This window comes from Urocampus carinirostris, chromosome 1, assembly GCF_059441175.1.
Source record: "Urocampus carinirostris isolate Australia breed hairy pipefish chromosome 1, RoL_Ucar_1.0, whole genome shotgun sequence".
Lineage (NCBI taxonomy): Eukaryota > Metazoa > Chordata > Actinopteri > Syngnathiformes > Syngnathidae > Urocampus > Urocampus carinirostris.
This window is the reverse complement of record NC_142349.1, coordinates 64,663,283-64,681,562: the sequence shown is the minus strand read 5'-3', so window position 1 is coordinate 64,681,562 and position 18,280 is coordinate 64,663,283. Positions and strand designations below refer to the sequence as shown.

The 18,280-nt window shown below is 41.2% G+C and overlaps 1 protein-coding gene and 1 long non-coding RNA gene across 6 annotated transcripts in view; one reads left to right on the top strand and one right to left on the bottom strand.

The window, feature by feature from the left end:
- Window positions 1-975: 975 nt before the first annotated feature.
- The window catches only part of clstn2a (calsyntenin 2a), a 248,515-nt gene continuing 231,210 nt past the window's right edge, over window positions 976-18,280 (bottom strand). Inside the window, exons 11-18 of the mRNA XM_088348430.1 lie at window positions 17,619-17,785; window positions 15,144-15,292; window positions 13,100-13,305; window positions 10,602-10,769; window positions 4,086-4,231; window positions 3,808-3,928; window positions 1,839-2,029; window positions 976-1,767 (exon numbers count right to left, since the gene is read on the bottom strand). Of these exons, the coding sequence (XP_088204556.1) occupies window positions 1,582-1,767; window positions 1,839-2,029; window positions 3,808-3,928; window positions 4,086-4,231; window positions 10,602-10,769; window positions 13,100-13,305; window positions 15,144-15,292; window positions 17,619-17,785 (1,334 nt within the window). The 3' untranslated portion in view covers window positions 976-1,581. The remainder of the gene's footprint in view (window positions 1,768-1,838; window positions 2,030-3,807; window positions 3,929-4,085; window positions 4,232-10,601; window positions 10,770-13,099; window positions 13,306-15,143; window positions 15,293-17,618; window positions 17,786-18,280) is intronic.
- Window positions 3,594-18,280, top strand: part of LOC148376553 (uncharacterized) — a 42,477-nt gene continuing 27,790 nt past the window's right edge. For 4 of the 5 annotated variants that reach the window (XR_015852117.1, XR_015852120.1, XR_015852116.1 and 1 more), the window contains exons 1-2: window positions 3,594-4,134; window positions 17,674-17,855. This is a non-coding gene — a long non-coding RNA (uncharacterized LOC148376553). Of the gene's footprint in view, window positions 4,135-12,520; window positions 13,341-17,673; window positions 17,856-18,280 lie in introns of those variants that run through there. The other variant, XR_015852119.1, reaches the window with a different exon arrangement.

Genomic DNA, 18,280 nt, shown 5'->3' with positions numbered 1-18,280 from the left:
TCATACTCTCACACATGCACAACTAAACTCACATACAGACATACTCATGCTCAAACACTACTATACTCTCTAACACGTACAATTAAACTCTCATAGCCCCAGTGAAACCACTAGACTTTCACTGCAAGACTCTCACACAAGTCATACGTATGAGAGGCCGTTTGAGAACTAAATCCTACTTGCTCTCACATATAACCTTGTACTCTCCCTGTCACACATGCACAACTATATTTTCATATAGAAACCGTCACACCCATGCCACAATACTCTCTCACCCATACTATTTTACTCTCATACACACACAACTATTCTCTCTCACACATATGTGAGAAGGAACATGAAAGGGGTAACTACTTGTAGCCCGAGTTAGTCATGATAATCTGTATATTTACACAGAATGTATACAAGTCAAGTAACAATAATAATATATAATCAACAGAGACATCAAATGTATGTGTAGGATAGTAGTTTGCAAACAAGAGTATAATAGTATGCGTGGGAGAGTATAGTAGCATGGATATGACTGCATTGGTATGACCTCACAACTATACACTCATACAGTCACTCATAACCATGCACAAATAATAAAAGGCCATTTAAAAAGTCATGCTTGCCCGTGTAGTAGTACAAATGAGAGTACACGAGTATGTGTGTGAGAGCATAGTAATGTCTGTATAGAGGATAGTAATATGTTAGAGTGTATGAGAGTATTAGTAGTATGTATTAGAGCACAGGTGTCAAACAGGCGGCCCGCGGGCCAGTTCAGGCCCGCTAAGGGATTGAATCTGGCCCGCGAGACAACACTCAGAGAAGCGCAAGAGAAAAACAAGCTGCAGGTTGAAATATGTCAACTTGATGTTGCCAAAGCCAGGTGCGCCTCTCTCTCTCTGTGTGTGTGTGTGTGTGTGTGTGTGTGTGTGTGTGTGTGTGTGTGTGTGTGTGTTTTAACCTCTTGCTCTAACTTCCTTTTTTTCTTTTCTCTCTTTTCTCTTTTTTTTCTGCTTCTGTCTTTCTATTTCTCTTTGGATTTCTTTCTTCCTCTCCCTTTCTGTTCCCCCTCTCACGACTTTTTATCTTTTGTTTCTCACGCTCTCTCTCCCTCTCTCTTTTCCTTTCTTTGTCCCGCCCTCTCTCCTTTTCCCTCCCTCTTCTCTTATTTCTTTATCTCTTTTTCTTTCCCTTTAATCTACTAGTCCGGCTCCTGACAGAATGTTTGTCCCATCGTGTGGCCCCCCGAGTTAAAATGAGTTGGACACCCCTGTATTAGAGAGTAGTGTTTGCCCATTGGTCTGATCGTGTCTATATAAGAGTATAGATGTGGCTGTGTGAGAGTCTGATGTTGTGAGCGCAAATATGATTTACTTCACAAACGGTCTCTCATACTTTAGGCTTCCATACATGCTGCAAATAACATGGGACTAAGGGCTCTTTAAGCATAAGGACAATTTAGACTGCAATTAAAACTTCATCCAGCAGAGAGGGGTGTTGGATTGGATATAACAGTAAGGGCAAGGTAGTGTAAGTGTGTGTGAGTAAGAAAAAGAGTGGGGAAATATTTCGATTTTGTGTATTTGTGTGTGTTCAGTAAGCCAGGGCAGAAGTGTGCCACTTGAGCTTGCTCCCTTTTGCCGTCTCCATCTCCTCCTCATCCTCTCCTGCCACCTCCTCCTCTTCATCCGCTTCTTCGTCATCATCGCTGCTATCGGACATTCTTCCCACGTGTTCCTCATCCTCTTCTTCACCCAGCATGCGAGCGTCTCTCATGTTCTGCATCCAAAACAAAATCACCAATGTCATGCATAGAACGTTTTCACATTTTCTTTTTCTTTTTTTTTTACCTCCATGGGGTTTACAGTTATGTTGAGTGCAGACTTGTCCCAGTCCGCCCCGGGCTCTCTGGCTGTGTCCTCGTCCTCTCTGGAAGCTTCCTGATGAGTGGCGTGGATTCTGTACACGCCGATTACCACAATCACCACCAGGGCGGCGATGCACACCACGATGACCACCGTGGCAGCCGGAGGAGGCGGTGCTGGACATAAGGAAAAAGGCACGTTTTGATGCAAATTTTGACTAATACTACATTTCTACCTTGAAACTGAATTTTAAAAGGTCAGGGGCCATAAACCAGCTTGCAGACTCGTTCTGAAAACAACTTACAAGTGATGGGTCATTGTGATTTTCTATAAAATAGGATTTCTAACCAGCATGATGTTTTAATGGTTGATTAAGCATATTTTAACCCCACAACTAATAATTACAACCTAATAATAACATATCAATAACTTTTTATTTTAGCAATGCATATCGAACTGGTCGCCCATCATGCTAATCAGTAGCTTTTAGTTTCAAAAGATCAGTGATCCCAGTGCTAGGGTCATTTTACACAATCAATTTAACATGGGTAAAAAATTAAATCATATATTCATGAGGGATGCAACCAAAATGGCTGTTCGGGTTTGAAACTTCAACTGCAGAAGCCCAAGATTTCCAAAATGCAATAAATAGTTTTGATCATACAGTTATGGTTTTATCTAAAAGAAAATTATTTTCTAATGTTTTTTTTAATTAAAAAATTCGATTCTATAAAAGAATGATTCCAAATGTCAATCAAATTTGGTTGGTTGTCCTTTGCTTGATTGTGTTCGTCCAGTAGCCCCACTCCCATTTAATTTGGCCATTTTCTTGGTAAGCATTATTTTTCTTACTTTTTAAAATTGATTCTGTAATTAACGGGAAAAAATCCTTTCGCTCATGTTGGAAATATTTTTTAATAAAATAACAACACAAAATCTAATCTTTATATATTATTAGTACCATAATAAATAAAAACATTTTTTTTTAAATGTAACTTGAAAAAAAATAATCATTGGGATAATTAATTAAAATTAAAATTATTGATAAAGTTTTTTTTCCCCTTTTTTGTGCAAGTGTAGTATCTTTTACGCAAATTATATATGGAAGTGTTGTTCACCTAACTAATTTCAACTATCCACTTAGCTATAAACACAATTAAGAAAGGTGGAATTAAGATATAAACCCTTGTTTTGATTTGAATTTAGATAAGGCACATGGAAGTATAAGTCAAGGGCTATTGTCCTATTATGTGGTGAATATATCCAAAATTCAATTTGTATGAAAAAATCTCAACATTTCAGATTTTATCTTTGTAACCACATAGAGTTAAAAAAGTCCTAATACATTTTTTCCCCCCAAGACAAATCTTAACGAAGGGATCGAGAACCTATGGCTCTTTTCATGAGTACATCTGGTTCAGAGATAAACATTTTCTCTTGCAAGTCTCATCTATAGCATTCCAATTCTAGTTAGAGCAGAGCCAAGTCTAGTTCATGCATAGACGACATAGCACTAATAGTGATGTGGCTGTATGTCACTTAAGAGTCCTTTATATGGAATCTCATTAAACAATTTAGGTTCACTGTTGAGATACTTTATGATGAATACCCACAGAAAAACTTTAAACAGCCAGAAACGCCAGCCAAGCATACAGAGCAATTTGATAGGGTCAGCGGTAGGTGTGGGCAGAGCTATGCACAGCTACTTGAGTGACAAAGTGGTATACAGTACTTGTTGATATAGGACACAGGCTCTGGTATTATTCTGATGTCCTTAATTTGATCAAATAATCTAACAAAATGATATTATATGCGCTGAAAAATTAGATTAAGTCTGGAAAGCATGTTTGGCGGTTTTGCTTAAATGTCTTAAAACAAAAACAAAATATTTTGCTACCATGGCTCTTTGGGTCAGAAAGTTTCCTGTCCCCTGTCTTAAGGCAAAATATCTTACCGGTCATCTGGGAATTAGGAGCGTGTATCATGAGTGGGTGATGAACGGATCTCATATACTGCGGCTGGGCGACCATATGATTGACATGCTCCACTGGCTTCACGTGATGAAGGACGCTGAGCTGAAGTGGCACAAGAACACTCGTCGATGCGGAGATAGCAAATGACGGTTGAGAAAGTGGAGCGAGGGAACACAAAGTGCAAAGAGACACCCGAGCGCCAAGAGGCCGGCTAATCATTTTGGACAACAAGAGAGAGAGAAACTTGAGGAAAACCGACCTCCAAGAGGAATTCGTTGCTGGTGTAGCGGCCGTTGAGTTCCGAGCAGGTGAGTCGAAATCTCCTTTCGGTGAGTGTGGCGGGTCGCCAGTTCCTGTAGCGCACTTGATGCAGTGCCTGCTCGTAGTGGGCCATGGAGTCCACACCTAGCGCCGGATACAGATATTTGTTTGTTAAAACTTGTGCTGCAACTCACGACTCAAATCAAGTCACTTTTATTTGTATAGCCCTTAATCACAAAAATGTCTCAAAGGACTGCATAGGAATACAATTTCACCATCGCCTGATCTTAAACCAACATGTGGGCAAGGAAAAATTCAAAACCTCAGCATGAGGAAAAAAGAAACCTTGAGAAGGGGCCTCACAAGTGGTAATCCTCCTTCTAGGATGATCAGGGTTGAGTAGATTTAGCATTGGGTTACAGTACACAAACATAGTGAACATCATTGAAAGACAACAATAGGTAACATGTTGAAATTTGACGGCAATGACACCTCAAGCCTGTAACATAGTCCAAAAACTATTTTAATTGACTACTAGTCACTGACTATTAAAACGATTAGTTGAGTAATCGGATAATTATTACGTTGATTTAATTATGTGGCAAATGATAGTAAAGCCAAGACAATGGGTACAATGGAAAATACATCTTTTATTGAACATACTGCAAATTTGTGCAAAAATAAATAAAAATGCCCTACCACAAACCAATTAGGCATAGTATAAAGTCAGTACAGACATAAATCCATAAATAAACCTCTGCCCATTTTTAGGGAGAGGCAAAAAAATAATACATTAGAATCAAGTATTTTCCATATAGTGAACCAAGAACAGGCTTGTCAGCAGCGGCAGAACAGTAAATAAAACAAAGATGTGCATTTTGTGTAGTACATTCAGTCGTCAACTTTAAAGTCTGTAACAAAAGAACTTGATGATTCTCAACGGTTTTAACATGTTTTTTTACGTTTTAACAGTTCTTAGGACAGCATGCATTTAATTTCAAATACTTGAGTCAGGAGCCGTTTGGCATAACACTCAAGCTCCCTTTAATTGCGAATTATACACATAAAATATACAATCTAGATAGATAGATAGATAGATACTTTATTCATCCCCGAAGGGAAATTCACATTTCCAGCAGCATCCCTGAGCTGAGAACAGTACAATAATAAAGCCAAAAGAATACAATATACAAATACCCAGTGTGACGTGCAAATGCCCACTGTAGCGTGTTATATAGAGTAACTAAATAGTGCTACACAGAATACATATTGCAGTAAGATTCGGTAATATCCAATGTAGGTGGTGTGGTTTAATGTGGGCCTTTACTCTGCCGGGTGGAGTTAAAGAGCCTCATGGCATGAGGAAGAAAAGATCTCTTCAGTCTGTCCGTAGTACAAGACAGTGACAGCAGTCTGTCGCTGAAACTGCTCTTCTGTCTGGAGATAATGCTGTGTAGTGGATGCGATGGATTGTCCATGATTGACCTCAGCTTTTTCAGTGCTCGTCTCTCAGCTACTGTTGTTAGGCTGTCCAGCTCTTTGCCCACAACAGAGCTCGCTTTCCTAGCCAGTTTATTGAGACGAGAGGCATCCTTCTTCTTGACGCTGCCTCCCCAACACGCTGCCGCATAGAAGAGGGCGCTTGCCACTACTGTCTCATAGAATATTTTCAGGAGCTTTTTGCAGATGTTGAAGGAGGCCAGCCTTCTGAGGAAGTAAAGTCGGCTTTGCCCTTTCCTACATAGAGCTTCTGTGTTGGCAGTCCAGTCCAGTTTGTTGTCCAGCTGCACACCCAGGTATTTGTAGGTCTGGACAAATTCTACACATTCTCCCTTGATGATTACAGGAACCGGGTGAGTTCTGGTTCTCCTGAAGTCCACCACCATCTCTCTGGTCTTGGTGGTGTTTAGGTGCAGGTGGTTTGCGTCGCTCCATCGGACAAAGTCCTGAATCAATTTCCTGTACTCCTCCTCCTGCCCGTTTCTGATACATCCCACGATCGCAGTGACCATATTGGTTTGAATGGTACTTGAATCTTACAGAGGTCAGACTTAGTTTCGTTCAACTGCCCAACGAGTTTTGTCTCAAAATCTTTGTGCATCACCGAGGTACAGCCACGTCTACTTTGCAAGTAGTCTTTTTATTCGCTGCATCTAGGCTAAAATGCTTACAAACTTTAGAAGTTTCAGTACGCATGCTTGAGGATGATGCTGTCTGTAATATGCCGCTTGAGAAAGAGACGTTATTGTGCATGAGTGACTCTCAGCAGAGATATTAATCATGTTAGAGACATCACCCTGTTGGAAGAACGTGTCTGGTGACAATTACGTAATTCAATTGTCGACTATTTATCCATCCATCCATTATCTGCACTGCTTATCCACAGTAGGGTCGCGGGGGTGCTGAAGTCCATCCCAGCTATCTTCAGGCAGTGGGCAGGGTACACCCTGAATTGGTTGCCAGCCAGTCGCAGGGCAAAGACAACTCTAACTGCAGATTAATATACGATCGCAGTTTTTTGCTGGATATGCGAACATCCAGAAATCCAGCGCAAATTTCGACGACCACTCTGGAGTGTTTACTTAGCCTCGGAGTGCTACGTCAACAGAAGCCAGAGGCCTACAAAGCAGCGAGTAAAAGTGGCAAGCGGAAGCGCTGTGACCGGGGAAGGAAACGAGGTTGTCGGGCCGGGCTAACGGCTCGGATGAAGGCTAAACCCTTCAAAACGCCTCTACCATCCATTTTTCCTATCCAACGTCCGCTCCCTGGACAACAAACTGGACCATCTACAAGTGGAATTCTCATCGAACCGCGAGTTGACGAACTGTTGTGCTTTGATTCTGACGGAGACATGGCTAAACTCATCTATCCCGAATGACGCGGTTAGCATTGTGGGGCTAACTGCTTTCCGCGCTGATAGAAGCGGCGAGCTCACCGGCAAAAGCAAGGGCGGCGGTCTATGCATTTACACAAACAATAAATGGTGCAGAAATGCGAAGATAATCTCGAATCACTGCTCACGAGACATTGAACTTTTGACGGTGATCTGCAGACCGTTTTACTTACCGAGGGAGTTCAGCGCGACCATCATTACGGCCGTGTACGTGCCCCCCAGCGCTAATACGAAGGAGGCAATGGACATTCTCTACCGAACTGTGAGTGAACTGCAGCATGCTTATACTGAGTGCATTTTTATTGCGGCGGGGGACTTTAACCAGGCCAATATGAAAACAGTTCTCCCGCATTTCCATCAGCATGTAAACTTTGCTACAAGAGGTAGGAACACATTAGACCTGGCCTACACAAACATCAAAGGTGCATATAAAGCAGCCCCCCGCCCCCACCTAGGCTCATCAGATCACCTTTCTGTTATGCTAATTCCTGCATACAAGCCCCTGCTAACAAGAGAAAGACCAACAGTGAAGCAGGTGAGGGTGTGGTCTGAGGGGGCTATGGAGGCACTACAGGACTGCTTTGAGTGCACTGATTGGGACATGTTTAAATCGGCTGCCACTTACAACAACAAAATAAATATAGATGAGTACGCCATTTCTGTGTCAGCCTACATCAGTAAATGCGCAGAAGACGTCAGCAATAACAAAACTATATGCACCCGTGCCAATCAGAAGCCCTGGATGACTGCTGAAATACGCAATCAACTAAAAGTACGTAACCTTGCCTTTAGATCTGGTGACAAGGAGGCGCTGTTATCAGCGAGGGCTAACCTGAACCGTGCCATCAGACTAGCAAAGCGAACGTACAGTCAAAAGATTCAGGAACGTTTCCTCAGCACAACCAACACCAGGGATATGTGGAAAGGCATCCAGGCCATCACCAGTTACAAGCCAAACACCACCCCAGTGCAGAACACTAGCATGGACTTTCTGAATGACCTCAACAATTTCTTTGGTAGGTTCGAGGCACAAAACAGCACCCCTGCAGTGAAAGCGGCTCCAAATCAGGACGAAAGAGCACTCCACCTGGACTCATCTGACGTGAGGAAGACCCTGAGAAGGGTCAACACAAGGAAGGCTCCAGGCCCGGACAACATTCCGGGGCGGGTACTTAGGGAGTGCGCCGATCAGCTGGCTTGTGTACTAACAGACATTTTCAACACCTCGCTAGACCAAGCCAAAGTACCATCATGCTTCAAATTTGCCAACATCATCCCAGTGCCAAAGAAAACCCAGATCTTATCACTCAACGATTACCGGCCCGTTGCACTGACTCCTATCATAATGAAGTGCTTCGAGAGACTGGTTAAAGAGCACATCACCTCCAGTCTCCCCTCTTCATTCGACCCCTTTCAGTTTGCCTACAGGACAAACCGCTCCACCAGGGATGCCATCTCCTCTGCGCTTCACCTGAGCCTGACACACCTAGAGGAGAAGAACACCCATGTGCGGATGCTGTTCCTGGACTTCAGTTCAGCATTCAACACCATCATCCCACAACATCTGGTAGACAAAATGGGGCTTCTGGGTTTCAACACCCCCCTGCGGAACTGGCTGCTGGACTTCCTCTGTGACAGACCCCAATCTGTGCGGATAGGTCAGAACAGTTCAGATGTCATCTACCTCAGCACGGGCTCCCCCCAAGGCTGCGTCCTAAGCCCCTTGCTGTTCACCTTGATGACACACGACTGCGCCCCTAGGTCCGCCACAAACCACATCGTGAAGTATGCTGACGACACAACGGTGGTGGGCCTCATCAGGGACGACAACGACCTGGCCTACAGAGAGGAAGTGGAGCAGATGGTGGGCTGGTGCAAGGACAACAGCCTGGTCCTGAATGTTGACAAGACTAAAGAGATCATTGTCGACTTTAGGAAAAACCAGCCCAACCATGCCCCACTTTGCATCAACAACAAGGCTGTGGAGGTTGTCAGCAGTATCAAGTTCCTAGGGGTGCACATCACAAACAAACTCACCTGGTCCGTGAACACTGCATCTCTGGTTAAGAGGGCACAGCAGCGCCTGTACTTCCTGCGGAGGATGAGGAGAGCCCACCTGCCCCCACCATCCCTCATCACATTCTACAGGGGCACCATAGAGAGTATCCTGACCAGCTGTATCTCTGTGTGGTGTGGAGGCTGCAGCGCTACCGACTGGGGTAGTGTGAGGAGGGTAACGAGGACAGCGGAGAAAATAATCGGGACTACACTTCCCTCCATTCAGGACATTGGCCAGAAGCGCTGCTTATCCCATGCTAAGAACATTACCGGGGACCCCTCTCACCCCCATCATGGACTATTCACTCTGCTAGCCTCTGGGAAGAGGTACTGCAGTGTGCGGTGCAGGACCACCAGGCTCCGCAATAGTCTAGTCCCCCTGGCCATTAGACTGTTAAATGGTCAATCTAACATATAGTTAACTTAAATCTAAACGGCTGCTAATTTGACTTTTGCACTAGTGGCAGTTTTTTTTATAGCTTGCCACTCCTTGCACATTTGATCTCTGCACTATTGTTACTTACAGTGTTATTACTTACAGTGTTATTGTTTACAAAATAATGGTACTGTGTACCTGACTTGTTAACCTGACTGCCCATCTTGCACATCTGGTTAGCGTCTCTTCTTGCACTATCGGCACTATGGTAAATAACACAATACAGCTTTATTTATATCTGTACACTGAAGGACACTGAGGGAAACTGTGGGAGTCAGATCCATCGACATTTCGTTCTGTATACACGTGTACTAGAATGACAATAAAGTAGATCTGAATCTGAATCTGAATCTGACATAGAGACAGACTCGTTCATTGACACCTAGGGACAATTTGGACCGGCCAATTAACTTGACATACATGTCTTTGGAATGTGGGAGGAAACCGGAGTGCCCGGAGGGAACCCACGCTAGCACGGGGAGAACATGCAAACTCCACACAGGAAGGTTCGATCCCATGACCTCAGAACTGTGCCGCACATGCTCTAACCACTGCACCGCCGTGCTGCCCTCGACTATTTATATTATTGATTTTTTTCAACAACATAGCCAATCAACTCTTCATTCACCATTAAAGGCTTTCCACTAGTCAAACGGAGACCATTAAAAGTAATTAACCATTAAAACAAAACTCTGGTGGGAGGAAAAAGTCAGCAGTGAACTTCTGGAGTCCTTAGAATATCTAAAAGGTTAGCAGAGTGATCTTTTGGATGGAAAAACAGCAAGTTTAACATCAAGTCCCTTGACAGATGCCCGAAGGAGTGAAAATGACCTCTGCAACATATCTGGAGTTTCTGACTGACATTTTCCTGCCATGGTCTCAAAAGAAAAAAAAGAGTGCCTTTAGCAATAAAATAACTCACTGTTTCAGACCAGATGATATAAAAAATACAATGGCAGGTTAGCTGAGATAATTATAGATGGGCATCACCATTGCCCTGACCGCCAACCTCAACGGAACAAAAGCACTGCAGCAGGAGTGTTCACCCTGAAGGGAAGATCCAAGCTAATGGCAGGAGAAGCTGCTGAAATGCGATATTTCAGTCACGCTCAGGTGCTAGCGCTCACCGTATATTGATATTCCCGAGGTGGAGTTGGTGGCGTCCAGGTGTTTTCCCAGCAGGACACTGTGATGAATATGCAAGCTCTCTCTTTCGGGATTCAGCTCGTCCCCGATCACCAGGATATCGCAGTAGTCCAGGTTATGCATCACCTCGGTTACGCCGGGCCTGCGGGCTGCACGCACCAAAAGAAAACTCCAAAAATAAATGACCAAACTCTGAGCGCTGGCTACTGATTTAGAAGTCTCTCCACTTCTTCACCAATGAATGTTAGAGGATGGAGAATAAAACAAAGTCTTTCAACAAAATCCAAGCTCTTTTACGTATGTATACATAATTTAACCGCAACGTTATAGACGCACAGGTGAAGAAGTGGAAATACCATTTAACCCAGTAGAATGCATTATGCAATGAGTAAAATAGTGTGATAATGAGATAAGCCCTAAAGCCCTTTCATATGTCATCCGTACCTATTAGTGGTCTACTGCCACTATTTAGGTTTTATTCCTGTAGTATACAATATTTTGCGATTTTGGTCAGTGATACTTATCGACTGATCAATCATTGCATTAATATGTACCGTAAATGCATGCACCTTATACTCCCCGTGTGCTTTATGTATGAAAAATACATGCCAAAATTCTTGAGGGGTGTGTTTTATAATCTGGAGGGCCTAGTAGTGCGGAATATATAGAATTTTAAAAAATACTAAACATACTTAACATACTTTCTTAAAATTAAAAAAAAAAAGGGTACTGAAAATAATATAAAGTACAAAAAAGCTCTGAAAGTAACTGAAAAGTATAAAATAAATGTACTGAAAATAATTTCTGAAGGGTGGGGTGCGTAGTTTGAGGTGTCCTTAAAAAGTTCAAAACTAAATATTTTTATTAAATATGTGTTTACAGTGCCCAACTGAGTTCAAATAGCCTTTATATATCAGGTCAAGTCACATGTATTTGTATAGCCCGTAATCACAAAATGTCTCAAAGAAATGCACAGGTAGCAAATACATCCTCCCCTGATCTTAAATGCGGGCAAGGAGAAACTCAAAACCTCAACATGAGGAAAAAAGAAACCTTGAAAAGGGGCCTCACAAGTGGTAATCCCTCTTCTAGGATGACCAGGGTGCAATAGATTAAGCATTGGCTAACAAAACATAAAACATACTAAACATCAACAAGAAAAACATAGGTAATATGTACAAATTTGTCCAGAAAGTGATTTCACGTGCGTGCTGGCAGTTTTCTTTGACGAAAATGGTGGAAGTAAGAAAGTAAGGAAAAGGATTGTTTCAAATTCAGTTCTAACGGCAACACAATCCCCCAAAAAGATGAAAAATAAATTTTATTTGAGCGCGTCAAGAAATTTCATGTAACAAAATGAGCTGCAATGAGGATTTCAGTCAGAAGATGGCGTCAGCCATTATAATATTTTTTAAGTTACGGACATCAGCTTAAAAAACTTACATAAAAAAAAAATACTTCAAGTACTAAAATCTAGTGAACAGTAGTGCAAAGTAATAAAATGTATTTGTAAGTTTTAAGAGTACAAAAAGTCATTAAAAAGTATTGAAAATACCTGAAAAGTATTATTACTGTAAATTAGTAAAAGTTCTTGGAAATAAGTGAAAAATGAAACATTAGCAATAAAAAGGTAGAAAGTACTGTAAAGTACTACACAGGCATGCTAATCTCTCACCTTTCGGTGAAATTGACGTGTGTGAATTGTATAGATCCAAGAAGAAAATGTTTTTAGGTAGGGAGGGTGGTGCGTTTTAATTCAAATCAGTGTAGTTCGCAAAGGCAGGAGTACTATATATTTGTGTGTAACACGCATTTCATTTTATCTCATGGTCACATTGCCAGAGAAGAATGATAAAGGAGAAAACAAACTCTTTTGGTGTATCTGATGACTCACCAGATTTAAAAAGGCATGAAATAAATAGTCAAGTCATGTTTATTTGTGACGCCCTGAATCACAAGGAGTCTCCAAGGGCTGCACAGACTACAGATTAATGCAAACTACAGACTATTATTAGACCATCGCCTGATTTAAAACCTACATGAGGGCAAGGAAAAACTCAAAAACCTCAACATGAGGTAAATGAAGAAACCCTGAGAAGAGACCGCACAAGAGGTAATCCCCCTTCCAGGATGACCAGGCTGCAATGGATGTCGCAATAACAATTAATACACAGATATTTTCAACAGGAAATATAGGTCATTCATAAACTATAGAATAGAAGTGTGTTTAAGCCTAGATTTAATAGTTCCACTGAGGTTGCAGATCGAATCTCAGGGGTTCAGAGCATTCCACAACATCGGGTCCCGAATGGAGAACGCTCTCGAACCTACGGTTTATTAAATCTGTTGTACATTTTATGTTGGTATTGTGTTCCCGACCCAGAATTTCGGGTCAAGTTTGGGCCCGGGCCCAAGATCTTACCTCTTCTTCAGGGCATTTCAGGTCTGCCAATCATAACTACGTCTACCTACGTCTCACCTCCGCCGATTCCATGGCCTTTCATGACCGTGCTGGTGATGTAAATCTCCTTGAAGGGCGCCACACCCGGCACGGCGTGGAGGTCAGCGGCCGGCCTGACGAGGCGTTCGCTTCCCGTGATTGTGATCCTCGGCTCGCTCGGCGGATGCACCGTCACTACCGCCCTTACCTCGGGGACCGAGAGACACGCGTCCTCCCCAAAACACCTGAGATAACAAAAAAAAACGTACAGAGAAGGTCGGTAAGCCAAAATACAGTGATCATCGCTGGGTTCGTACAGGTGTTTGAATCCTTGAAAATGCTTGAACTAGAATTTTGAGTTCCTAAGAATTAAAAAAGTGCTTTGATTTTGATTGACGTGTTAAATGCTTGAAATTGTTGTCATGTTTATCAACAAGTCTGCTTAAAAATGATGCCCACACTGCTCTTCGCCGGCTTCGCTTTGCCGTTGCGTTTTATTCTTCCCTTGAGATTAACTGCCGTTGACATGAATTTGTATTGCATTGTCCCATGAAGTGGCATCTCTCTTTAAAGTCACACTTGTCCAGGTACACGATACGCCTGAAGTGGGGACTATGGAATGTGTATTAGTGGAAGAATTATATATTAATTATGGACTTTTATAATGGGCCATTCAAACAATTAGGGTAGTGTTTCCCAGTGGCAAATTGTAATAAGAAGAACTCTGCAAGTGAAAATTATTTTTTACGCAATACTATGAGGGGAGAAATTTGTCTTAAAAAAAATTATATTTTTGATTTACTCGAGATCTAAAAATCATAGACACTCGCAAGTTTAGAAGTGCATATGTAAATCACAGATATATTTGTGGCTCCTCAAAATACATGATCCCCTCCGGATTGGACTGAAAAGTGCTTGAATTTAGCCATGAAAAATATGTATGACCCCTGTCATCGGAATGAATCACCTCTGTATTATGACAAAACGGTATTCAACCAGGGCAGCACAGCGGCATCAGTTGTATGTGTCTATGTGCCCTGAGACTGGCTGGCAACCAGTTTAGGGTGTCCCCTGCCTACTGCCCGAGGATGGCTGGGATGGGCTCCAGCACTCCCACGACCCTGCTGAGGATAAGCGTTGCAGATAATGGATGGATGGAAGTTAAAACAAATTGCCAAAAAACAAAAAGTTAAAAAATATAAAGGTCACCAACCATATCACATAATTTTGCTAATTGTAGGAGTATTTTATTCAAAAATAAATATGGTAAACACAAAACTTTGCAGATTTGTTTTCCTTAACATAAACATTTTTTTTTGTGAAATGTGAAAAATATTGCTTAAAATTAGCCAGAGATTTTTCTTGGTTTGCCATTCTAATATTCTTTTCTCGAAAAAAAAAAATCTTTATTTTTCATATAGATTTTATATAAAGATTTTTTTAAAAACACAATACAAAATTGCCATAAAATGAAAAAGTAAAAGTATAAAAAGCCTATCACCCATATCAGATAATTTGGCTAATTTAAAGATTATTTTCACTTTAAATATAAAGAAAAACAGTTTACTTTAATTTAAAGATATTTTTTTCTTGTAAAATGTGAGGGATAATTCTTATAATTAGCTAATGAGTTTTCTTAGTTTGCCCTATTTTTATCGTGTTTTTTAGTCATAAAAAATGATAAATAAAAATAAAAAGAGCCAACCATATCGAAAAACGTTGCCAATTTGAACAATTATTTTTCTTAGTTTACTTTTTTTCTTTTTCTCATAAATGTGAAAAATAATCCTTCGAATTAGCCACCCAAAAATCGGTGTACAAATGCCATAAGAACTGAAAGAGCCTTAATGTAACATCTGAAAAAAATGCAACATTCAGATAAATTCCATGGGCACTTTTTTATTTATTTAACTGGGTTCAATTTTTGAGAGGCTTCACCACGACTGATTCCTGGACCCCAATAAAATCGGCAAATAAATCAAATAGAAAATAATCTTTGACACTGCGATTCATCAACCTTGAGATGATCCCTTTAGAAAAATCGACGTGCGGATTGAACTAAGGTATAATCGGAAGCGCTCACAGGACAGTGGTGCTGATGTGGAGGCGTCTTAGGCCCGGCGTGGGGAACTGTCGTGAGTTGATGTAGGAGACTTTGCTCATGGCCGTGTTGATGCTGTCCACATCTTCTCCTTCCACCACCAACAATGATTGAGCAGGGTTGAAATGGAACTGGGGAAAAGGGAAGTAAATAACGTCAATAACCCAATATCGCTATATTAAAATCACTGTAATATTCCATTGGTACAATTCTACCACAATCTAGTGTCTCAATTGTTAGTGCGATTTATTTGTAATTAGGAGTGATTTGGTGAGAGCAGCAATGACAACTCCTATACATATGTAATGCCAACATCCGGGCTTATTTTTTGTTACACATAAAAAATAATATAAATAAATGGATAAATGCAGTAGATGACAGATCATTTCAACTATTTTAAGTATTTTAAATGTATTTTCCCACTTTAGAATGAAATAATTTTGAAATAGGTCTGTATACTTATTCCACCCGAAATATTAGCCAAAAAATGTTTTCTTTATTTTTTATTTTTTGCATTTCACTAGAGCAGGGTCTCCAACATGGTGCCCGCAGGCACTAGAGTGCCCCCTAAGGACAGCTGAGGTACCCGAGGACCTGTTCTGAAAATAGCTCACTAGTGCTGTGTCAATTTGATTTTCTAATAATACAATTTTTAGTGGTTGACAGAGTCTATTTAACCCTACTTCCAATAATAACCCTGGTATTAACAAAGTATATACACACTACATACACCCTGATATTTTGCTATTTCTCCCACTTAGAACTCATGGAGGGGTCTGAAATTTTCAACGTATGTCCACTGCGACAGAGATAAACTAAAAAGAAAAATCCAGAAATCACAACGCATGATTTTTTTTAACGATTTATTGGTGTGATATAGCTGCAAATAAGTATTTGAACACCTGTGTATCATCTAGAATTCGGACCCTGAAAGACCTGTTAGTCTTCCCATTACAAGTTCACCTGCAGTCCATGCATCATCCTGAATCAGATGCACCTGTTTGAGGTCATCAGCTGCATAAAGACACCTGTTCACCCCATACAATCTGTAAGACTTTAACTTGTAACATGGCAAAAAGCTATCCAGAGACACCAGAGACAAAATTGTACACCTCCACAAGGCTGGAAAGGGCTATAGAGCAATTGCCAAGAAGCTTGGTAAAATAAGGTCCACTGTCGGAGCAATCATTAGAAAATGAAAGAAGCTAAACATGACGGGTCAATCTTAATCGAAGTGGAGCCCCATGCAAGATATCACCTCGTGGGGTCTCAATGATTCTAAGAAAGGTCAAGAATCAGCCTGGAACTACTCGACAGGAGTTGGTTAATTAACTGAAAAGAGCTGGGACCACCGTTTCCAAGGTTACTGTGGGTAATACACTTAGACGTCATGATTTAAAATCATGCATGGCACGATTTTACGATTAAACCAGCACAGGTCAAGGCCTTTCTTAAGTTTGCATATGACCATCTGGATGATACAGAGGAGTCATGGGAGAAAGTTTTTTGGTCGGATGAGGCCAGAATAGAGCTTTTTGGTCATAATCCCACTAAGCGTGTTTGGAAGAAGAAGCATGAAGATTACAATCCGAAGAACACCATCCCTACTCTGAAGCACGGGGGTGGTACCATAATGCTTTGGGGTGTTCTTCTGCACATGGGACAGTACGCGTGCACTGCATTAAAGAGAGGATGACTGGGGCCGTGTATTTTGAGATTTTTGGGAACAACCTCTTTCCCTCAGTCAGAACATTGAAGATGGGTCTTCCCAACCTAGGAATGGCTCCGTAAGAAGGTTCTAGCATGGACAAGCCAGTCTCCAGACCTGAACCCAAGCAAAAATCTTTGGAAGGAGCTCAAACTCCATGTTTCTCAGCAAAAGCCCAGAAACCTGACTGATCTAGAGAAGATCTGTGTGGAGGAGTGGGCCAAGATCCCTCCTGCAGTGTGTGCAAACCTGGTGAAAGACTACAGGAAACGTTTGACCTCTGTTATAGCAAGCAAAGGCTACTTTACCAAATATTAACATTAATTTTTTTAGGTGTTTAAATACTTGTTTGCAGCTACATCACAACGATAAATCGTTAAAGAAAATCATGCATTGGGATTTCTGGATTTTTCTTTTTAGTTTATCTCATTCACAGTGGACATGAACCTCCGATGAAATTTTCAGTCCCCTGCATGATTTCTAAGTGGGAAAAATAGCAAAATAGCTGCGTGTTTAAATACCTTTTTTCTTCACTGTTTTTACACAAACACACATATATACTGTACATACATATATTTAAATTATATTTTACCTAATTTTATTCCAGTCGGGCTGTATACATTGTGTGTGAATTTCTATACCCAGAAGCTATATTTGATTTTACAGGAGCTAAACTTGACATATGAAAAGGTCCTGCGGCAGTAACAATGTGTGTGTGTGTGGTGTATTGTGCAAAAACAAGCGGCCACCTTGATGTCCTTAGCCAGGCTTTCAAGGGAGTTAATATCAAGACCTTCTTTGCAGGCCTGCAAGCAGGAGATAACCTTCTGGCTTTCAATGCGGCCCGGGCGAATGGTCAGACCAGACAGGCTGCCGTGGAAATACTGCGTGAACCGCGGCGTCCCTACCTCGCCACCTGAACGGGAAGCGGAAAAAGAATACAGCAGATAAGGAAAGACGGAGAGAAAGTCAAGAACAGAGATAAGGTTGGTGGCAAATAAGAAGTGGGTCAATAAAAGACAATTGGGGAAAGGACGACATCGTGGGTTAGCTATGCATTCATGGGAGAAGCTCATGTACTTTTGGCCCGAGTATTCTTAAAAACGATATATATAAACGTCAAAGAAATATAACTACGGTAGAAGAGTCAGTACAGTAAGTTACCATTCATCAATTTAACAATAGATTTTGATATGTGTCAATTCTATGCAAAATTGTGTCGACTGTGTTTAATTCTTATTCGTCAGTTGTCCAGTCACTTTAAAATTGATACTCACAAATATAGGAAAAATATAGAACTTATTTCAAAGGGTGTCTTAATGAGTTAAACTGTTATTTTTTTATGTGTGTGACAAAAACCTAATCAAAGTTTTTGATTATAGTTTTTGATATCAGATGACACAACATTTAT